At 44.2% G+C, this 19,284-nt stretch overlaps 2 protein-coding genes across 3 annotated transcripts; both read right to left on the minus strand.

The window, feature by feature from the left end:
- Positions 1-32: 32 nt before the first annotated feature.
- Positions 33-2,394, minus strand: LOC115037192 (protein mono-ADP-ribosyltransferase TIPARP-like). Its single transcript, XM_029495693.1, has 5 exons — positions 1,556-2,394; positions 1,303-1,471; positions 982-1,173; positions 576-832; positions 33-480 (listed from the first exon to the last, which is right to left on the minus strand). The coding sequence occupies exons 1-5, from the start codon at positions 2,392-2,394 to the stop codon at positions 33-35; spliced, it is 1,905 nt and encodes a 634-aa protein (XP_029351553.1).
- An 852-nt stretch (positions 2,395-3,246) lies between these two features.
- On the minus strand, positions 3,247-6,063 carry trim35-14 (tripartite motif containing 35-14). 2 transcript variants are annotated; one of them, XM_029495066.1, is made up of 7 exons: positions 6,007-6,063; positions 5,350-5,807; positions 5,105-5,200; positions 4,804-5,034; positions 4,697-4,719; positions 4,497-4,615; positions 3,247-4,319 (listed from the first exon to the last, which is right to left on the minus strand). In XM_029495066.1, exons 2-7 carry the CDS (start codon positions 5,776-5,778, stop codon positions 3,775-3,777), a joined length of 1,443 nt encoding a protein of 480 aa, XP_029350926.1. In that variant the 5' UTR covers positions 5,779-5,807; positions 6,007-6,063; the 3' UTR covers positions 3,247-3,774. The 2 variants fall into 2 exon arrangements, with proteins under 2 accessions (XP_029350926.1, XP_029350927.1); XM_029495067.1 differs by lacking the exon at positions 6,007-6,063 and having other exon boundaries at positions 5,350-5,997.
- Positions 6,064-19,284: the final 13,221 nt, after the last annotated feature.

A 19,284-nucleotide genomic window follows, 5' to 3' on the forward strand; every position in this document is an offset into this window, starting at 1 on the left:
GTCTAACACCGCTGCTACTCTGACGTGTTTCATCAAATATCAATCTCTTTGGGAATGTCTTTGTATTTGATCAGGTAGTACGGGTAGCACTGACAGCTATCGAAAACAACAAAGATGCTGGGCTTGTCTATGCTGTCCACACAGCTGTCGTAGAGACGGTACTGCTTCGTCATGGGGTCGAGAGGTGGCGGGCGGCGGTATTTGTGCCTTCCCACACTCTTCTTCCCCACCAGGACCTTTGCCAGGAACATGTGGTGAAGCTGAGCCGAACTCATCCTGACAGAGAACGTGTTGGAGTAGGCAGCGGTGGTGGCGAAGTAGGTTCCAAAACCGAAGGACACGCCGTTGATCCCGGCCAAGCGAGGGTCAAAGTTGTTGTGGCAGATGTCCTCTGAGGCTTCTTTGCTCGTCCCATGGAAGAGATGTCTCTCCAGAGGCTCCTTGGACTTCACGTGCTGCTTCTGCATGTGCGCCTTGTGCCTGCAACATCAACGCAGATACAAGTTTGTGATGTCATGGATGGATTTTGATAGTCTTGGACAACAAACGCGACGAGACACACAAAGCAACTGGACCTTTGGTACTTGTCCCAGTGGAGGAGATTCTGAAGCTGTTGGATGCTGACGATGTCCACCCTGGTCTCAGACATGCTCTCATAGAAAACGCTTTGGACCTTCCAGTAGGTCTTTGTTCCTGCTGGGACATCTATTAGGCTGTAATCTTCTTTTGAAGCCAGGCGCCAAACCGGAGGATACCAGGATGTGAACTCCTCCAGAGGGTCGATGCTAAAGTTTGCTTCTGGAGGATCACCAGCACGCTCAGTGGAGTCAGTCTGTAATCCTGTCCTGAGTGTCAGCGTAGAGGAAAGGAGAGAAGAAGTGGAGATATTCACAAGTGCTATGAGCTTTATCATTCAATTTAAATTTGAGCAGTTCATGGGTAAGACTTTAAAATTAAACTTGGTTAAAAGCTCCAGGATACTAACTCCAGGTGAGGGTACAAGGAGTAAGGAGAGTGGTAGACCGGTCTGCAGCGCACCTCCCTCTGGAACCCCGTGGTGATGTTGGTTTGGGTCATGGTGGTGAAGTCCAACTTGTACTCCAAAGAGTTGATGTGGAAGGAGCATTCGGGTTCCTTCTCGCTCATGTTCTTCAGCAGGAGGGTGGAGATCCTCTACCAAGAGATGGACCGGCCATTGAACAAGCAAAAACATCAATGCACCGAGGAGCGGTGAGGGAAAAGGAAAAACAAAAATAGAGAAAAAGAAAATAACCTTAATAACCTAAATAAAATAACCTTTACCTTATTGTACTCTTCCCAGGTCAAGTCGCCCCACCAGTAGATTTTCCATTCACTTGGGAAGTAATGGTTCCTCTCCAGACTGTCAGAGTTGGACAGTCGTCTCACTCCGTTGTACTTCAATGAGCCGTCCAACTCCATCGAGTCAAAGTTCAGCTCGTAGCGCAAATCCCTGGATGATTTAGAGCAAAAGAAAGCATCAGCAGTCTTTGAGCTGTAAAACAGTAACGTGAACCAGGTTTTCCTTCGTACTCACCCATCTTTGATGCAGACCTTGTCCTGTTCGACATCACAGTAGATCTTCTCCAGTAAAATCTGAGAGCGAGGCGAGATGTCGACCCATTGATAGGTGGTCGTGCACCACAGCTGCCAGCGAAAGGGGAAGGGTGTGTGGTGCAGGTTACGCTCTGTCGTCCCAGAGCAGCACGAGCTTAAGAGGAAGTTGTCACAGATCTGGACTTCAGGCCCCCGAGTATGAAAGGAAAAGGCGGCTGGCGCTCTGGAACGGGTTTGCGGCCTGGTGGGTGTGGTTGTTGGCGTCTGGGACGTGGGGAGGGCTGGATTTTTGGTAATGGTGCCGGGCTGACGGGCAGTCTGGGGTTGGGTGATGAGAAGAGGAAGGCAGACAGTGAGAGAGGTGGCTGGTGTCATTGTCTGCGGTAGACATGGAGGGCACGGCAAAAGCTGGGTGGTGTCGGGGGAGAAGGTGAGTACGACGCAGGAGGCGTCCTGGGAGGAGGAGTTATGTTGCTGAGGGATGGACTGGACGACCATCTGAGGCCGCGGGACTCCGGAAGATGCAGGTGAGTTCTGCACGCCACCCGAGGCACTTTTGCTGGAAGTTTTGCTCTTGCGTAGCTTTGTGGTTGTGGGAGTTAACTGAACGCTGATGCTGTAGGGACTGACCGTCCAGGCGATGTCCACCTGCTGGGACGTCAGGGCCTCCCACACCGGCAGACTGGTGTTGGTGTCAGCAGGGATCTCCAGGACGAGGAGCGACGGACTCAGGAAGGCCACTTTGGAGGTTTTGGGTTGGGGCTCTAAAACACTTGCCATTTTCCTCTTCATTGCTTGGCTGGGTGTGTCATCAGCCATATTGAACTTCCTGAAACATGTAAACTATTCCATTTTACTGAACTGGCATCAATAAAATGCCGGAAGTTAAACAGCAAATAATTAAGACTGATGGATGTTATCATGATAGAAGAAAGAGCAAACAATCTACATTGTTAATTTATTACAGGGACTGTGTCGATGTCCATCGACTGAAGCTCATAATTTACTTAATTTAACTCCAAACTTTAACTTTTGGACCTACTTGTGGATGTGAAACAGTCTTCCTAATCGTGCACAATCAGCGTCGCAGTTAATTAACCGAAACGAGCCGAGAGGCTGTCGGTACCTGTAGTCCTCCTGTAGTCCTCCTGTAGTCCTCCTGTAGTCACCTCAGTGGACAAAAAGCTGCTTCATGCAAATCATCTGTAACAACTGTCTGGACTCTCTGCAGCGAAATAAACATTTGAAGTTCATTTAGAAAAGTCGGGAGCGGCCTCCGGAGCTTTCTGCGGTGGGGGGGGGGGTCAGAGACTGGGAGGCGTCAAACTGCTGCTCCAATTAATACATAAAAAAAGAAAAAGTAGAAAAAAGAAATACACCAACTACGATAACAATAATAAATTAATAATAAATTAATATTAATATTTTAACACTGTAGCATACATTCAACTTATGAATACAATTCAATAATTCATTTATTTTATATATGTGTATATTGCTTACTTTTTCAACATGCAATTACACAATCATCACCTTGAAATTATAATGCTGAATGTTGTGTAGCACTGTAGTATTTACTATATAAATCAAAAATGACACAAAACTCCATTTAAAAGTTTCTGACTTTATACTAATCTTTATAACTGTGAGGTGAGAGGATCTACAAACTTAACTCAGACATTCATTATATTGATCTGAAATGTCTTTATTTGTTATTCCAACAGCATTATTGTATTCAAATAAAGCTTTTTAGTGTCTGGACCAAATAAGTCTAAAAAAAGAAGACTGAACAAAAAGGCATTCAGAGTTTGGCATGCAAAGGCAGAATTATTATGAAAACTTGAACCCATATAAATTAGAGTTTATGATTAAAGTGATTTTTTTTCTCCTCTAAAGTTAGAATGGATCTAAATACAAACTGTTCAACTGTATGTTAAAACCCAGACAATATTTTTGTGCAGAAATAGTAGGAGCTTATGCAGCGAAGAAATCAATCTGAAGGATGAAATAACTTTGTCTTTAATGTAGTGATAAGGCATTTGTTGTGTTTCACTCTGAAAAGTTTGGAGGACCCTGCACTTAATCGGGAAAGAAAAGCACACGTGACAATATTTTGATTTCAGATTCTTTCCTTGTGCAGTTTGAAATTCAAAAAATGTTCTTCATCCTTTTTGTGCCAAGAGTTGTGAAGCTGCAACATCAACAATACTCAGCAACCGTCACAGGCGGCTCCCGTGGTTCGACCGTCAGGGGACACTGCTGACAGCCCACCCAGAAGTACGGAAAGACTTTCTCGGTGATGCTGTGTTTGAAGGTGTACATGTGAGAGCCATCGTCGGCGTTGTGGAAAGACACTCTGCCCTTGTCACAGTCCAGCAGCACCGTGATCCTCCCTGGGTTCTTCTTCAGGCTCAGTCGTGTTAGAGGAGACGTACCTGCGAAGTACATCTTGTGGTAGAAGTACACACACAGGTAGCCGTTCCCCAGCACCGAAGACACTTTCTCCTTCTTCTTGACAGATTCTTTAGCCACGCCGACGACCCACGCCGTGTTGTTGCCCACGTTGACGTCCCAGGTGTGTTTGCCAAAGGTGAAGCCATCGCGGCCCAGTACGCTGGTGTCGGGGTCGAAACGCTCCGGGTTGTTGGGCAGCTTCTGCTTCTCATCACTGTCACGGACGCTGCTGAGGTCGTCTGACAGGATGAGCCACGGGGCAGCGGTGTTCGGGTCCAGGGTCACCGGGGCTGAAGAAAACATGGCAGATTGTCAGCTGTCTGCGGTTACACACTTTGACTGCATCTCATACAAATTAACAACCTGTTCTCCTCCTTGGGAACCCCCGAAGGCAGTGAAACTGCAGCTCAAACTTTGAAGAAGAAATCCAAACATGGCCTGAAAAGTAAGGTAGAGTATGTACTCACTGTACTTGATGATTGCATGCATCTTCTCCCAAACGTGGTAAGATAAAGAGCCCACATATTTGGCAACATCTATGAGCGCTCCTGGAGCCATAACTGGATCTTCAATTGGACAGTTAGCTCTGCAGAAAACAGAATAATGTGCTATTTATACCTCACAGTGCAAAAGAGTTGAAAAGTGTAAAATATAAATGTTTTTCTACCTTGCCAGTGTGCTCTTGCATTTCTGGAAAAAAAAAAAGAAAAAAGATAAACACTATTTCAGAAACTTCTTAATGTAACAATCCATATGTCACATTTCCAAACTCACATGAAGGACACAGATGTCGTCTAAAGCCATCTCCTCCTCCAAGTCTCTGATAGACGCAGATGTGGCCATTATGTTTCTCTCCATTTCTTCGATCTTCTGCCTCATCTCTTCACTTTTCTGCTCTTTTTCCCTCCTCAGCTCCTCCATCTTAGCTTCCTCCTCTGCCTGAAGGAAACTGTGCAGTTTTTCAAACTCCTCTCGGGTTCGTCTTTCCACAAACTGAGCCTGCACCTGAAATTAAAAACCGGCATAAGCACGGCCCCGAAAAAGTGAATGTCATGATGTTTATGACGAATGTCACCTGAATATGGGCAACAGTGTCTTCATAGTTTTTCTTCATCTTGTCAAACGCATCCCTCTTCTCCTGCAGCGAGCTGAGGGCCGACTTCATTTTCTCCTGAGCAGATAATTAAGATGAAGTTAGTTTGAAGCCCCGTTAAACAGAAACAGATTAATCCAACATCAAGCTCATCACAGCTATTTGGGGAACTCATTATGAAGTATATCACTATCCGTCTTTGGTTTATTTAATCTTGAAGAATGTACCTTCACATCCACTAAAGCCTCGCTGACGGGGCAGCAGTCGTGCTGTTTGTGCCTCCTGGAGGTGTGACAGACCACGCAGATGGGCTCCTTGTCCTGCAAGCAAAAGAGCTTGAGCTTCTCCCCATGGTGAGGACACATCTGGCCCGGGTCACAGTACAGCTCTCCCGCCTTTTCCTCCGGGTCGTTGCCCTCCAGACTGACGTAGGACTCGCACAGGTTCTTCAGGGTCAGGCTGGGCACGGGGTCGTCCACGCTCTGGCTCCTGCACAGGGGGCAGACCCGGCTTCGTCCCCTTGCCGGACCCCAGTATTCCTGCAGGCAAGGCGCGCAGAAGCTGTGGCTGCACTTGAGCACCACCGGGTCCCTGAAGATGTCGCAACAGATGGGGCAGGAGAGGTCGACCTCCGGGAGAGAGAACCTGCCTGCCATTCTGACGCTTCTGACGCTCCTGATTTACCCTGAAAATTAAAGTGAGCCAAAGGTCCGGCTTATAAATAAACACTGGCACAGGCTCTTATTTACTCCCACAATTCCTTTCTTTGCAGTCTGTTTACTGCACCACAAGGAGACCACTGAACACAAAACAGCATTTAAACCTCGACGACATAAACTGAGAAACTGTTAGTTGCATAGAAAAACAGTCAGAGCTGCACAAACCTGACAACAGAGTCCTGTGACAGAGATACGTATCCAACTGTGACCACTTCCTACTTCCTGCTATGCTGAGTCACTCAAAGGGGGCGGAGTCTTAGAGGCAGAGGAGGCATTTTTAACCCTTAACTTACCCCAACATCTTAGTCACAATTTCCAACGTTGGGAGAAAAGTATCAAGGGTTGCCAGATGAGTTCAGGATTATGAATTTAGAATCGAAATACAGCATTTCTTCTCTCTTGTCTTGCAAAATTTTCCCTTTTTTTCTTGTGAAATACAATTTACACTCAGCTGTTTTGACTTTGGAGCTGAAATCAAAACAGACAATAAATAATTCCCATATTCTTCAGTAGATGCTCATCGGCCTTTTCGTGAAAAGGTCAACAAGTACATTTTTATTTAGGTTTCAAGACTCTCAAGCCGGAGAGTTTGGCAAGAACTGGTCCAACAAACAGCTGAAGTTAGATCGAGAAAATCTGACCACGCTAAATAATTCAAAACATTTAAAGACAACAAGAAAATTTACTCAGGCTGCTCAACTTATGTCCAGAACTGCTGTCCTGTCTGACTTTCCCGACTGCAGCCAAAGAACCTCCAACCTGTCTCGTGTCGTTAAGCTCCATTCAGACTGACACATCTCAGTCAACGTGTCAGTCATGAAGTCTGTTGTTGAGGTCAATTCCCGAGTCACAATTTGGTTTTTCACCTTGTCTCTCAGGACTGTCTTCTTTTTGGTATTTATTTTCTTTCTCTGACATCCGAAGAACACCCACCGACAAACAGAGAAAAACAGAGCCTGCTCGCACGGCTGCTTGCTCTTTGATAAATGTGCTGCATCAATGAGCCGAGTCTGTTTATCTATATTTTTCATTCTGTCCACTTGTAGGTTCCTGGACTCTCCAGCAGGTTAATGCTACGGTCTCTGGAGTTATGCTGACTTATAGCTAAGTCTCCCCATTCAGTGCTGCACCAGCTGCATTTAAATGAAGGCCATCGAGAGCTGTAGGAAACACACACAAGACCTCAGGTGGCTGCTGATGTTTGCCAGAAAACAATTAAGTAAAGCTTTTTCACTTCCTACTTTTGATTACATTGCATTTAATTAACATAAATTCTATGAATAATTTATTAGCTCTGTTATTTGTGCAATGACATAACACTTTAGAGAGATTTTATGACATTTTAGTAACTGATTTGCATGAAAACCTGCAGCTTTTCACCTTCAAGAGGAAGTTGAGCCAAGTTTTTCTGAAAGTTATTTCAATAATTTTTCCTCAGCTCGTGGTGTTCGTGCCCTCTATGCTTTCCTGTCATGAGACTGGAAACGCAGATGGTCTGTTTGTCATCCATAAAGGAGGATTTTGAGTCTCCAGCAGATGCTCTGGTTGATGTCTTCCCTGGAATGACCTGCTGGGGTTTTGCTTCACTTGGACAATAAGCTTAACTTTTTCTGTTAAGAGCTGATGGTGCGGCGTGTTCGGGACCTCTCTTGCCTTGAAGATTATTTCTTTTGCAAGTGAGCTGTCATCTGCAGCTTACGTGCTTTAGCTCTCACTTTCTGCAAAGTTTGTTTCCCTTTGGTTGAAATTATTTCATACCACTAGATGTCAGAATGTGCATGTTTATTGAAAAGTCCAACAACTTGCCAGAAGATCCTCGACTCATCTCGTGGCATTCATGCAGAAACGTCACTGTTTCGCCTCAAAATGTCTTGAGGTGAAGAGGCAAATATCAGGATATAAGATGGGATCTGTTTCAGTGTATTACTGAGGCTTTGAAAAATACCTGCTACCTCGGGATGAAAGCAGTTTAAACCTTTACATTTACCTGGCCTGTAAATTGGTTGTCAGCCATTGTGACCCAGGCTAATAGTGATTCATTATTGCTCACACCCAGCAAATGTTCATAGGGCTTCATCTGGCCTGGAGGGAGAAGGGAAGCGGGGTGATGTGTCAGTCTATCAACGTCTAATGAGGACGGGAACACACAGCAGAGACAACACCAGTTGGAACTATCTCGCCGTCTAACACTTTACTTAAGAGAGACGGCTGCTCTGGTGTCATTTTACAAAGCTGATGTGCAAATGGCGTCTCTGTGCGCCGCTTCTTGGTTCCAAAGAGAAGTATTGATGACGGCAGCTGAGAGGGAGCACTAGAAACATTATCAGTGCAGCGTAACAGTTTCATATTTATCTCACCCTCGTACAAGCCTACTTGCAAATATGTGACAAAAAAAGTCAATAGTCTATTACTCTGCTGTGCTACGCAGTTAGGATGGACGATAAAAAGCAAATGGAAGCTGGTGATCAATGGTGGGCCACGCGAGGAAGAAATGAAGGAGGAATAAAACAGAGAGGTTAAAACAAATAGAGAGATATTTTATTTTATGGATCGGGATTGTGCGGTAGTTTTTCCCAGACTCCTGTCTGTTTCACAACCAGCTGCATGATTACACACCTGAGCAGGTTTTCTGCTGCAGAGATAGTAATTAGTATCTTCGTATGAAGGCGCCACATGCTCATTGTGTAAGTGTTTTTGTTTTAACTGGAGGTAAATTAAGTCATCAACACCTGCATTAACTATCTTCTTGAGAACAATATACAATCATCCACCTCTTTAACTGATATTAGAAAAGGTGCCTGGTTAAAGCAATACATCAATTATCCTGCCTGTCCATTTAACTCCAATATTTATTCTCCTTTTTGCTCCATTTTTGGCCTCCACCAACAACAGAAATTGAGATTAGATCCAGCTGGTTGTTATTTTGGTGTTGTATGCATTGTGTTTGTGTGACACCTCAGTTTTTGAGCTGTCTCAACTTATCTGGAATTCAGATTCTTCGGATCTGTTTCCTTTTCCTCCTGACTTTGCCCTGATGTGCCAGATGGATTGTTAAACCGAACCATCTGGGAAGGTGCAGTTAGAAACAGTTTGGAAAAGAGCAGGTCCTTTCAAAAACCTGGCAGGTGATTGGCTGAACCATCTGACGATGACAGTCTTCTCCGGGCTAACTTTAGCCAATCAGATTGTGCATCTTGAATAGAAAAAAAAAAAAAAAAAAAAAAAAAATCAAACCATCACCAAGGCCAGTTGAAAACAGCTTTTCCATCATGAAAGGCCTCCAGTCCTTTTTTCTCCTTCACTTTCACTTCATGGTTTGTTTGGAAACAAATACGTAGCCAAGAAATCGTCCCAGCATCAATGTGCAGCCAAAGCCAAAATTCACGCAAACCACGTTTCAGTATCAGCAGTATTTGATCTCACACTTTTGCATTTAACTGCAAGATCCTTATCTGAGACTCGAGCGTCAAATTTAGCTTTTTGACTTCTAGCCTCAATCTCAAAAAAAAAAAAATAAAAAGATTAGTCAGTCAACACCAGCTGATTCAGTGAAGCAGTGTATCTGATTAATCTCCAAAGTTAGTCATAGTTGTAATTGCTACCAGAGAGACAAGAGAAAGAGAGATAGGACAGAAGGGAAACATACTTTCTGTTCTATCAATATTTGATCTTTTCAGATTAAAATACTTGCACTGACAAATCATTTTCATGCTCTTCACATCACGACCTGTGAGCAGCGAGCGCCGAGTCAACGGGAAATACTGCACATCCATTTCATCAGAGGATGCTTTTACTCCATCTCCCCTTTCACACACATCTTGAGTGCTCCATATAAATTAGATTAAATACACAATTTGACTATTACTTCCAAGGCACTCTCACCAAAGACCAGACCTTTTTCTTTTTTCCTTTCCTTCTTTCGGTCTCGTCGACTTTTCTCTTTGGTAATAACCGAGAAACCTTTGGCAACACTCTCAGATATTGAAAGGAAATGTGATGTAGTTGCGGTCCTTTCCCTGGTTGTGTATTTGGAAGTGTGTAGGAGGGGCTTGACTGCAAAGACAAACTTGCGTGTTGCTCACCCACACCCACATTTGAAATGTGCATGTGGCAAAAAGACTACATTTAAGCACCCCCAATATTTTTCAGAAACAGAAATGTGCAGTGATTTAGAAGTGAATTTAATCTTGTTGGAGAGGCTCCTTGAACTTCGAGAAGGTCGCCAGGCCCTCCAGATTCACAGGAAAGCCACAGTTATCCGTGTTTGCCTCTTCCACACACATACACCTGCACACGTCAGCACGTCGCCGCCGGAGTTTAAAGGAGTGACATCAATTCAATAAGCTCCGTCTGACAGGGAGAGCGCAATACACCACAGCTCGGCTGCTCTCCGCTAACCCATTTCCCCTTCTGGCTTCTTCACTACCCTTTAAACTCCGCCTCAGTAAAGCAGAGCGATGACAATTTTGTTTTAGCTGGATGAATCTGCTGTCTGTGATGACCCAAATCTTTATTAGATTTTTTTTTTTTTCCTCACTGCTCTTCAATCATAAATGTTAGAGGGGGAGTCAGGAAATGGATTCCCATGTCAGCGAATTGCTTGAAACCACTTTCAGCTGGAACTGAGTTATGTAGCTTTTTTTTTATTTTCTTCATCTTCTCACTATTTTATGTGATCTTGAATTGCAGATGTGGGGTATTAATGGGGAGGCAGCAAGGCGACATAGTGGTTAGCGCTGTTTCCCCGCAACAGCAAGGTCGTGGGTTCAGCTCCAGGCCTGGAGCCCTTCTGTGCTGAGTTTGCATGTTCTCCCCGAGCCTGTGTGGGTTTCCTCTGGCATCGCTGTTGGGGAACCGCAATCAGATCGAGGAGATGAAATCACAGAATCTGAAGTTGGGTGTTGGCGGTTGGAGCACCAGGAGGACTCCGATGGGGCCGCAGCCGCCCTTGGCCAGCGATGCGTCAAGTCAACTGTGGCGTGGCATGAGTGGATGCAGGGCTGATGCCACAGATCTCGCCGGCGATGAAGCGGCGTCGTCGTCAAGCTCAGCGTTTGGGCTTTGAGTCATCATAACCTGCACAGCTGCTGGTTTTATCTGGTGGATCAGAAAACAATTTAACGAGTGCAGAGACTGCATGTGGCTCTGTTCTCCAGGAACGAGGAACAAGCCCCGGGCTTCCATGCGTTTCATTGACTGAAGGGAGGCCGGGGTCTCTTTAGGGCTCAGATAGATGTGCTTGCCTCACCAGCATGACACCCAACGGGCCTCCATCACATGATAGTGAACATTAAAAGCTGATCTGGGAGACGGATATCCCGCCTTTGATGGCTCTATGTTGGGGCAGATATAAAATATAGATTGCCGGATGGAGGCGGAAGAATCCCCCGTTGACTCCGACAAGCCCTCTATGTGTGTACATGCGTGTGTGTGTTTATCGGTTTGTGCTCCTACTGGGTGTGATAAAAGCACAAGACAACGCATCAAAGGGTGTGTAATGCACTAATTTGCCTGATAAACGACCTGATGGCCACAGTCTGGACAAAACAGTCGCAGAATCCAGATCCCACTTAAAAGATACATGGGTTTTAATTTTCTTTGTGAGGCTGTGTGTCTTGGTAGATAAATCAAACACTCCCCAGTGGTTCAAATATTTACCCGACTTCCTCAAAGGACTTTCTGTGACCTGAACGTTAATTAACATTCCTGAGGCTGCATGCATTACAGTGTCTTCAAACCATCAGATTAAAATACTTTTTTTTTTTCTAAATCTTAGCCACAGGGAGGATTTAAATGATATAAATCCCCGCAGTCAGAAACAGGATTGGAGCTTTCGGCTGAATTAAAGGTGTCAAACAGTCCGCAACAGCAGTAATCCTGTAATCTGGGCAGTCAGCAGCAACTCCAGAGGTGTTCACTACGAGTGTGTGCAACACACGCAAACACAGACGGACGCACAATGACTGATGGAAAAAACAGAAACACTGCAGCATCGTTCACATCTACTCCGTCCCATTATCCCAACCCTTTATCCTCCAATGACGAGAGCTCAGGTGCGTTGTTCGTCGTAAATACTTTCACATACACTTTAACTCCCACTCCACGTCTTGTTTAGATTTTATGTCTGTCGCTTTATCGTCCTGTATAGATGGTTTATATTCGGAGTAAATAGGCCTCTGCGTAGTTAACAGTCAGTCATATCACGCTCTCATTTCCATCACTATAAATATTGCACTGCAACATCTTTCTCTCAATGTTTAAGCAATCTAACCTGTTCTTTCCTGATTAGTTGGCTTTTTTTAATAGCTATATTTTCAAAAAGGAAATTCTGTTTATGTATAAATCTAAACCTGATTCTAATACAGAAAAAACAAAACGATTTAAAGGGCCATCAAGCATCTGCTTAGAAAACTAACGTAGAAAGGGAATGACTGAAATGATGCTGATCATTAGCAGAGCCAGGTAATGCGGCCTTATTAAATGAAAATGTAAAGGATGTTGAATATGGCTACTAAAAACTCTTTAATCTGTGATTTTCCGTAATATACTACAGGATGGTTCAGCATATTTCTGAGTGTGTTCAGATGGTGTGTGTGCACGCTACGTATATTTTATTTCACCGTTGCAGGAAATTGCTGTTTTAGTGGAGTGAATGAATGTGAAAGTGATGGATGAAATCATAAACAGAAGGCAACACATACCGATGAAGACCATGTGACGCGATTGAAAAGCATGTTCATGTGCACTTTAATAAGGGGCTTTGGCTCTTATGGTGTGCTTGGCTATTGTGGCTGTTTTCTTCTGTAAAATACATTAAATATGTCTCTGAGGAGACTTGACCTTGGCAAACCTCACACAATTGGCACTTGAGATCGACTATTTTCCTCAGACTTGTGATAGGATTGTTGCTGCAAATGTCAGAAGAGAGAGACGCTTTCCCTTGACTTTAAATGAGCCGGCTTTCAACATCAACAACAACAGAAACGAGCACAGTTTCCCTCCTAACTCCCTCATGTATAGGTTAGAAGAAAAGACTCAGAGACAGACATGTTGCTGGGAGACAAGAGGGCTGAATAAAGTGATTGCATCTCATGCTTAAAGACGTACACTGAATCGGATTACGGCGGCTGTTTGTACCTTATTAGTTTGACATTTCTACAGGAGGAGGATGGTGTCCCCAGATGACTCAGAGAACTGGCTGCCTTTAAATGCCAGACTACAAGGGCTAATGACTTTTATGTCTTGACATGTTTTAATGTGTTTATGAAAGTGGGAGGGAAAAAAAAAAAAAAAAAAAAGAGAGAGGAGATGGTGTAGAAAAGTGCAGATTGTAGAATGAGAGGAGAAACTGATAAGAGACCCTTCTTTATCAAGGCGGCTCCTTTCAAGAAGAGAAGACACAGCAAACTCTTCATTCGAAGCCCCGACTGAGTGCATTTGATGATAGCGGTTGCATAATGAGACTATCCTGCAGCTTGGCTGAGTTCTCAACTTGAAAAATCACAGGTTTTAGCGTGGGCGAGACCGAACAATGCCGTGTTTGAAGTCTTTGTTGTGGTCCGTCATTTTATCTTTTCAATATTAATAACTAGGCGATGGCCTAAATCTGATGAATGTCAGATCTATTTGAAGCCGGGGGGGTTCCACTCTCCGCTCTGAGCAACGTTTGCTTCCTCAATATAACAGAATGGGAGTTTCTCTGCATGGCAGCAAGCTAAGCCTTTTTACTATGAACAGTGCACAATAACTCAGACTTCAGCCTCCATTCTGTTAACGTGATGGCTGTAACGTGACCTATAATACGGGAACCATCTGTATCGACTCGCTGCGCCTGGCTTTCGATGGGAGGTGCTTAAACCAGAGCTGGCAGTGCAATCAGCCATCGATCCAAAGATGCAGGAGTTTTCCGTAGCTGCATTCAGTCAGGCCTCTTTTCGATTTTGATGAAAACAATGATGTTGAAGGCAGCTGACCAATGGGGGGGGGACGAGCTGAGATAATTGTTTTGTCGGGCTTCTGACCACGCGGCGCCCTCTGTGAAGTTCCCGTCTTATTGAATGTTTAGCACTTGGGACCATCAGCGTGCAGCTACGCGGTGCTGTGACATCGATGGAGGCCGGTTGTAGCTTTTGAAAAGCGAACTTCATAACGTTCGCAAATGGGTCGTAAAAAGGAATCTTTTATGTTGTGTAAAGTCACACTGCCAAGACGCTGGCAGAGAGGTGGGGTAGAAAAAGACGCTTTAAAGTGTACAGAGAATCACATTGGAACATAAACAGGTATTATTTACTACTACGTGATACTGCTGCCTTAAAATGCACTTTCACAGTCAATGACTTCCGCCTTCCTGCTGCAGTTTATCAGGTATGACGCCAAACTCAATGTAGATTTTTTCTCAGATTCAAATTGCATTATAATAAATGTCACATTGTACATGCAAGCTACTAAAAGTGTTTCAAATATTCTTATTTTAATATATTTAGATTGCAGTAAATCTGAAGAGACATTATTTGATTGATGTAGTTAGATGAATGGCTAATTGATTTCACCCAAATATCTTCTCTGCGCTGACAGCTTGACGCCTCTTCGCCGTGAGTGATACGCATGATCTCGGCCAGTGAGAGGTCAGTTGTTTGCAGTCTGTCAGGCTTCTGTGACTGATGCTTATGGGATGTTAAAGGTCAACACTCCGGCTTTACCTGCTCAAAGTTGGGTGCTTTTCTCACCTCATTAAGTGGAAATCACACAGCTGCTTTTGGAGCAGACTCGCCCTCATTTCCTTTGATATGACAGAAGACACTAACACAGGCATCAGTGCGGTCTGCGAAGTAAAACACACGAAGAAGCACACACCACTGCGGCTGCTTTGCTCGGGTGCTTTTCCTCATATTGCCGGTCATAAATTGACTTTATGAATGCAAATGGCTCAAATTGGTTCATCTTTAATGCCTGTGATCAATATTCATACGCCTGATGCAAATTCTCTTCAAGTTAAAGGCTTATCTTAAAAAAAAAAACAACAACAACAAAAAAAAAACACCAAAGTTTTAGAAGAGATTTGAAAAAATGTGTTAAAGATATAGCTTTGTAGTTAAACGTATGAACCCACTCTTCCAATTACAATAATGGAAACTGTTCGGGAGGCTGCATTGTAATGCATCACATTTAAAGCCTGCTAATGAGAATACTGTGGTATAGCTTGTTGATGGATAAAAAGTGAACAGCAAACATGACTGCAATGCAGTGGATAACCCTCACGTTTTATCTCTGCGAGAACGTCCATTTCCATCCGTGACAAACTGTTCACTGCTGCAGCTCGCTCCTGCCGAGGCTGCAGCTGCAGCTGCCGCTGTTTCATAAAAAATGGATGTTAATCAAAACGAGCTGCAGGTCCCTGTTTGAAGAGAGTTTACTTTGCCTGGTCCCTGATTTGAGCTGGACATTCCCGTTTCGAAGTCTTCGACGCCGATAACTGTCCCTCTCATTTGCAAACAAGTGAGTCTCATTTAATCGGGATTGATTGCATTTTCCCCACCGATGGGACTAAATCACCTTTTACAGCGATTCAAAATCAAATAGTGCAGGTAGACGCTCAAGTTTAATAACAAGTCTGCTAACCTGTGCTGCTTTCAATATTGTGCATGAAGAGCTACAGTGCGAGTTACCAAGGCCGAGTGTAAACCCTGCGGTCTACAGAGCTGATTGCAGATGGTCCGAGCTGTGTTGTCAGATGGACTTTTATTTACTTTACCACCTCCTGGATTGACAGTGAGCACCTGCAAAGGGCAGGACCGCAGCCAGGCTAAGCTGATGTCTGTTTACACGCTCGGCTGATTCAGAGAGAAGCCGGCGAGTGGAGAAATGAGGCCGAGGGGCCCGTTGCCATTAACTGCTACTTTAGCTGTGTTGCTAAATCCCTCGAAGATTGGGAGCGTCGAACGTGGAGAGAAATCCGTCGTGTTTGCATACGGCCCCTGTCACACAGATGCTATCTCATTGCTGAGAGTATTTGTCCATCTCTTTATGGTTTGTTTGTTTGTTTTTGGCAAGAAGGGAACTGTAGTTGAATTGCAGCTGTGGCTCAACCTCTCTGCTCAGCCCTCTGGCGAGGTTTCCAGCTGTAATTTATTTTCTTATTGATTGGGACTGCAGGCCTTTTCAAACACTGACAACTAGTGATCAGCTGAAGTGAGACAGAGGTGTTTTATTATGAGGATATTGACTTCTATCTAAATTCGCTTAAGTACCACGGATAAAACGGAGAGAAGAATTAGACGCTCGAATTTGTGCAGTCCCACCACGGGACCTTCATCATCAAGCGGCCGTGCGGTATCAGGTATGAGGCAACACGACCCGACGTCCTGGGGACCGAGCTGCTTCTCGGAGGAGGAGGAGGCGGACGGGTGGGGAAGGTTCTCTGCTTTGTGACAGAGCTGTTTCCCTTCCTTCAATCGGCAGATAAAAGGGCGGCGCGGTGCCAAGCAAACAGCCCCCGGCCAACTGGCTACAGACTAGATGACAGAACAAATCAAACAGAAAGACACGTGCTCCCTCGGGGGGTTCAGGGCCCATCAGTGATAGCAGCGATCCCAGGCAGTTTTCATCCTCCCTCTCCTCGTCTTTTTTTTTTTTTTTTTTGGCTACGCAGCTTGGCGCTAATCCTATTGTTAAAGGTAACTTCTGGGAACTCTGAGACGCTGCAAGCTCAAGTACAAAGCGCTGTGTTTTCCTCCTTCTTTGTCTCCTTTTTTTTTTAATTTTCTCTTTGGGTGACAGCACAAACTTTACTTTTGCAGAACTGGGCTGATCATGTGTCATTTGAGTTTTTCTCCACTTCCCCTTTCCCCCGCCTTCGTCCTTTCTCTGTAGTATTTTCAAAACAATTCACCCCCTAATTGGCCCTGAAGCTATTGTGCAACATGCGTGAGAGATACACTGAAGTGCACACTTCATTTTCAGAGGCTTTGGGTTGTTTTGACAACTCAAAGTTGGGATTGTTGTATTCCCGGACCCCCCCGGATATCGGAGGAGTGTACTTTATGTTTAGAGAGGGGAGGAAATGTAGAAGGCTGCGTTCTGTTTTGAGACCGATCACTCTGCACTCTTGTTGAGGTCCACAACCTGCTCACCTGGCAAATACAAACCGTCTTAATATTTTCATCATTACCAAGCAGCCGAACTCTTCAGCAGCGGAGAATCCGTCGCCCTCTTTGAACTTGGTTCGCCCCGTCTTTCAGTGTCTTTCACAAGTTCTTAATTTTTGTCTGAACTGCGACTCGCTTTTATGCATTTTCATTTTCTGTCATCATCCCTCCTGCCAGATCTCACACTCGATTATCTGCAGCGCTCGACATCAAATAATCACAAGAAGGATCACGTACATTTTCCGTTTTCAATCTAAGCTTCCTTTTTACTTATTCTTTTTTTTTTTTTTAAGAAACAGACATTTTATAATCTTGCTTCTGCTCCATAGCATAAGACTGAAAAGCCATTAATGAGAACATGCGCCGGCCATACTGGGAACACAGAATTAAGCCATTAAAGATTAATGAGTTTTTTGGGGGGGAAGCGTATGGAGGCAGATAAACGCTGAGCGACGGAGGCCAGACTGTTGGCTGGGAGACGAATCAGACCAGAGCTGTTTTTTCGCCAACGCCGTCACGCACCGCCAGCCACGTTGGAGGGTTTTGGCTCCTTCAGATTAATTGTGAGCCATAAATTAAGTTCTGCAGCGTCGAGGCCGGGATGTCCAGCATGACTGGATATAGGAGAGGGCATGTTTGATTTGTCTGGTTGGAGTCGAATTGAAATTCAGCCAATAAACTTTGCATGCATTGTTTCGCAGCAAAATGAACCCTGTACTGTATCAGATTTCCATTTGTTTGACTGACAGCAGCTTCCGCTATGACACCCGAGTGTAGCTGGAGACTTCATAAATTCTAAGATCCCAAGGAATCCCTGCTTTCCAAAAGGAGGGAATTACATTATCATATAAAAGCATCGGGCTAATGAAACGGCATTCATTCACTTTCAGTCTGATTATCTTTCTAATCAATGGGTTTTCACCAATTGCACTGCTGACGCCGAAACTGTATGATGAGTAATTAGCATCAAATGGATTTTAAATGGAGATTAAATACTGCATTAAGCCCTGAATAACAAATGCAGCTGTGGACTTGGGAGCACTGGCAGTAAACCTCTCTCGTTGCTTTATCCTTAATCAAAAAAACCAACCGAACAAACAAACATCTCGCCCAAAGTTGGCAACAACAACATCAAGAGGACAATAAAACATGTCGCCTGTATTCCAACGACGATCTTTGGAAAGTAAAAATCTCTTCACTTTTATTAGCTAGAGCATAGATGTATAAATATTAATATTCACCCAAGAGCTTATGGTTTATTAATGAAACTGAGCTTCTTGTGAAATGAAATGGGCATAATGGGATACTGTTCATTACTTCATGCTGAAGCTCAATAGATGAGAGCCATGAACTAAAGGTTGTGCTTTCATAAGGACTGGATGGAGATGGGAATCGACTTTACCGAGACGTTTGCATTGTGCTTCTGCCTGGTTAATCTAAGTTATGTAAGAGTACAGGTTGTTGTTTGTACTGATCAGTTCCACTGAACAAAACGGCCAGGATAGAAAAAAAAAAAAAAAAAAAAAGACTTTCGAGCTGCACTGCTGTGTTTTCACATTAACAATTGATCAGATGATTATATGTAGTGAGGAAGCGGCCCACTGGGAATTAATGACCAACTCTGTTAGCTCAATGTTTTATAGTTTTCTTGCCCACAACTTGAGTTGTGTTAATGTTACTTTCACTGCTCTTGTTGAGTCATTTTGTGCCCGTTTTCAGCAAAACATCGCTGCTTGACATTGTGTGCTACTCGTCTGGTTTTAACTGCCTGACAGGCAACACTATCAACGCAGCTGCTGGAGGAGACCAAAATGGAGCTAAAATAAAAGTAATTATTGGATTTCCATTCTAATCATGCCTGTTGGCTGTATAAACCATCTTTTCTTTTCTTTGGCTCACATTTTTCTGACCTTTAGTTAACTGACCTCGATAATAGTCAAGTGATGTTTAGCAGCTTGTTGGTCTGCCCTGAATCTGGCCCCCACCGCCCACTCCTGTTTCATGAACGAAGAGAGCCATCTGATCACATGATAACTGCTGAGACACCTCTTCCCCTCTCTCAGATGTAGCAGGTTTGTATCGAAGCTGCCTTTATTTACGACAGGAGACTTCCCCTTTATGAGCTGCCACCACGGTCATGGCATCGGTGATGAAACTTCATACAGGATACTTTACTTTTGTATATTGTCAGTCTTGATTAAGGATATCTTTTCTCCTTGTCCTCACATTACTCACTCCTCACTTGTTCCTGATAGGGTTTTATTATTAATAGTATCGTATCTGTGTCAGTCCCGTGCTG

This window comes from Echeneis naucrates, chromosome 23, assembly GCF_900963305.1.
Source record: "Echeneis naucrates chromosome 23, fEcheNa1.1, whole genome shotgun sequence".
Taxonomy (NCBI): Eukaryota; Metazoa; Chordata; class Actinopteri; order Carangiformes; family Echeneidae; genus Echeneis; species Echeneis naucrates.

Excerpts from the sequence above, each read along its gene's own strand:
- LOC115037192 (XM_029495693.1), bottom strand. The coding sequence starts at position 2,394 with ATGGCTGATGACACACCCAGCCAAGCAATGAAGAGGAAAATGGCAAGT. Across the intron at positions 1,174-1,302 it reads CCTGGGAAGAGTACAATAAG|AGGATCTCCACCCTCCTGCT; the intron begins GTAAAGGTTATT and ends ATCTCTTGGTAG. Across the intron at positions 481-575 it reads CACTGGGACAAGTACCAAAG|GCACAAGGCGCACATGCAGA; the intron begins GTCCAGTTGCTT and ends TTGATGTTGCAG.
- trim35-14 (XM_029495066.1), bottom strand. The coding sequence starts at position 5,778 with ATGGCAGGCAGGTTCTCTCTCCCGGAGGTCGACCTCTCCTGCCCCATC. Across the intron at positions 4,616-4,696 it reads TGCAAGAGCACACTGGCAAG|AGCTAACTGTCCAATTGAAG; the intron begins GTAGAAAAACAT and ends TGTTTTCTGCAG. Across the intron at positions 4,320-4,496 it reads GCATGCAATCATCAAGTACA|CCCCGGTGACCCTGGACCCG; the intron begins GTGAGTACATAC and ends TGTTTTCTTCAG.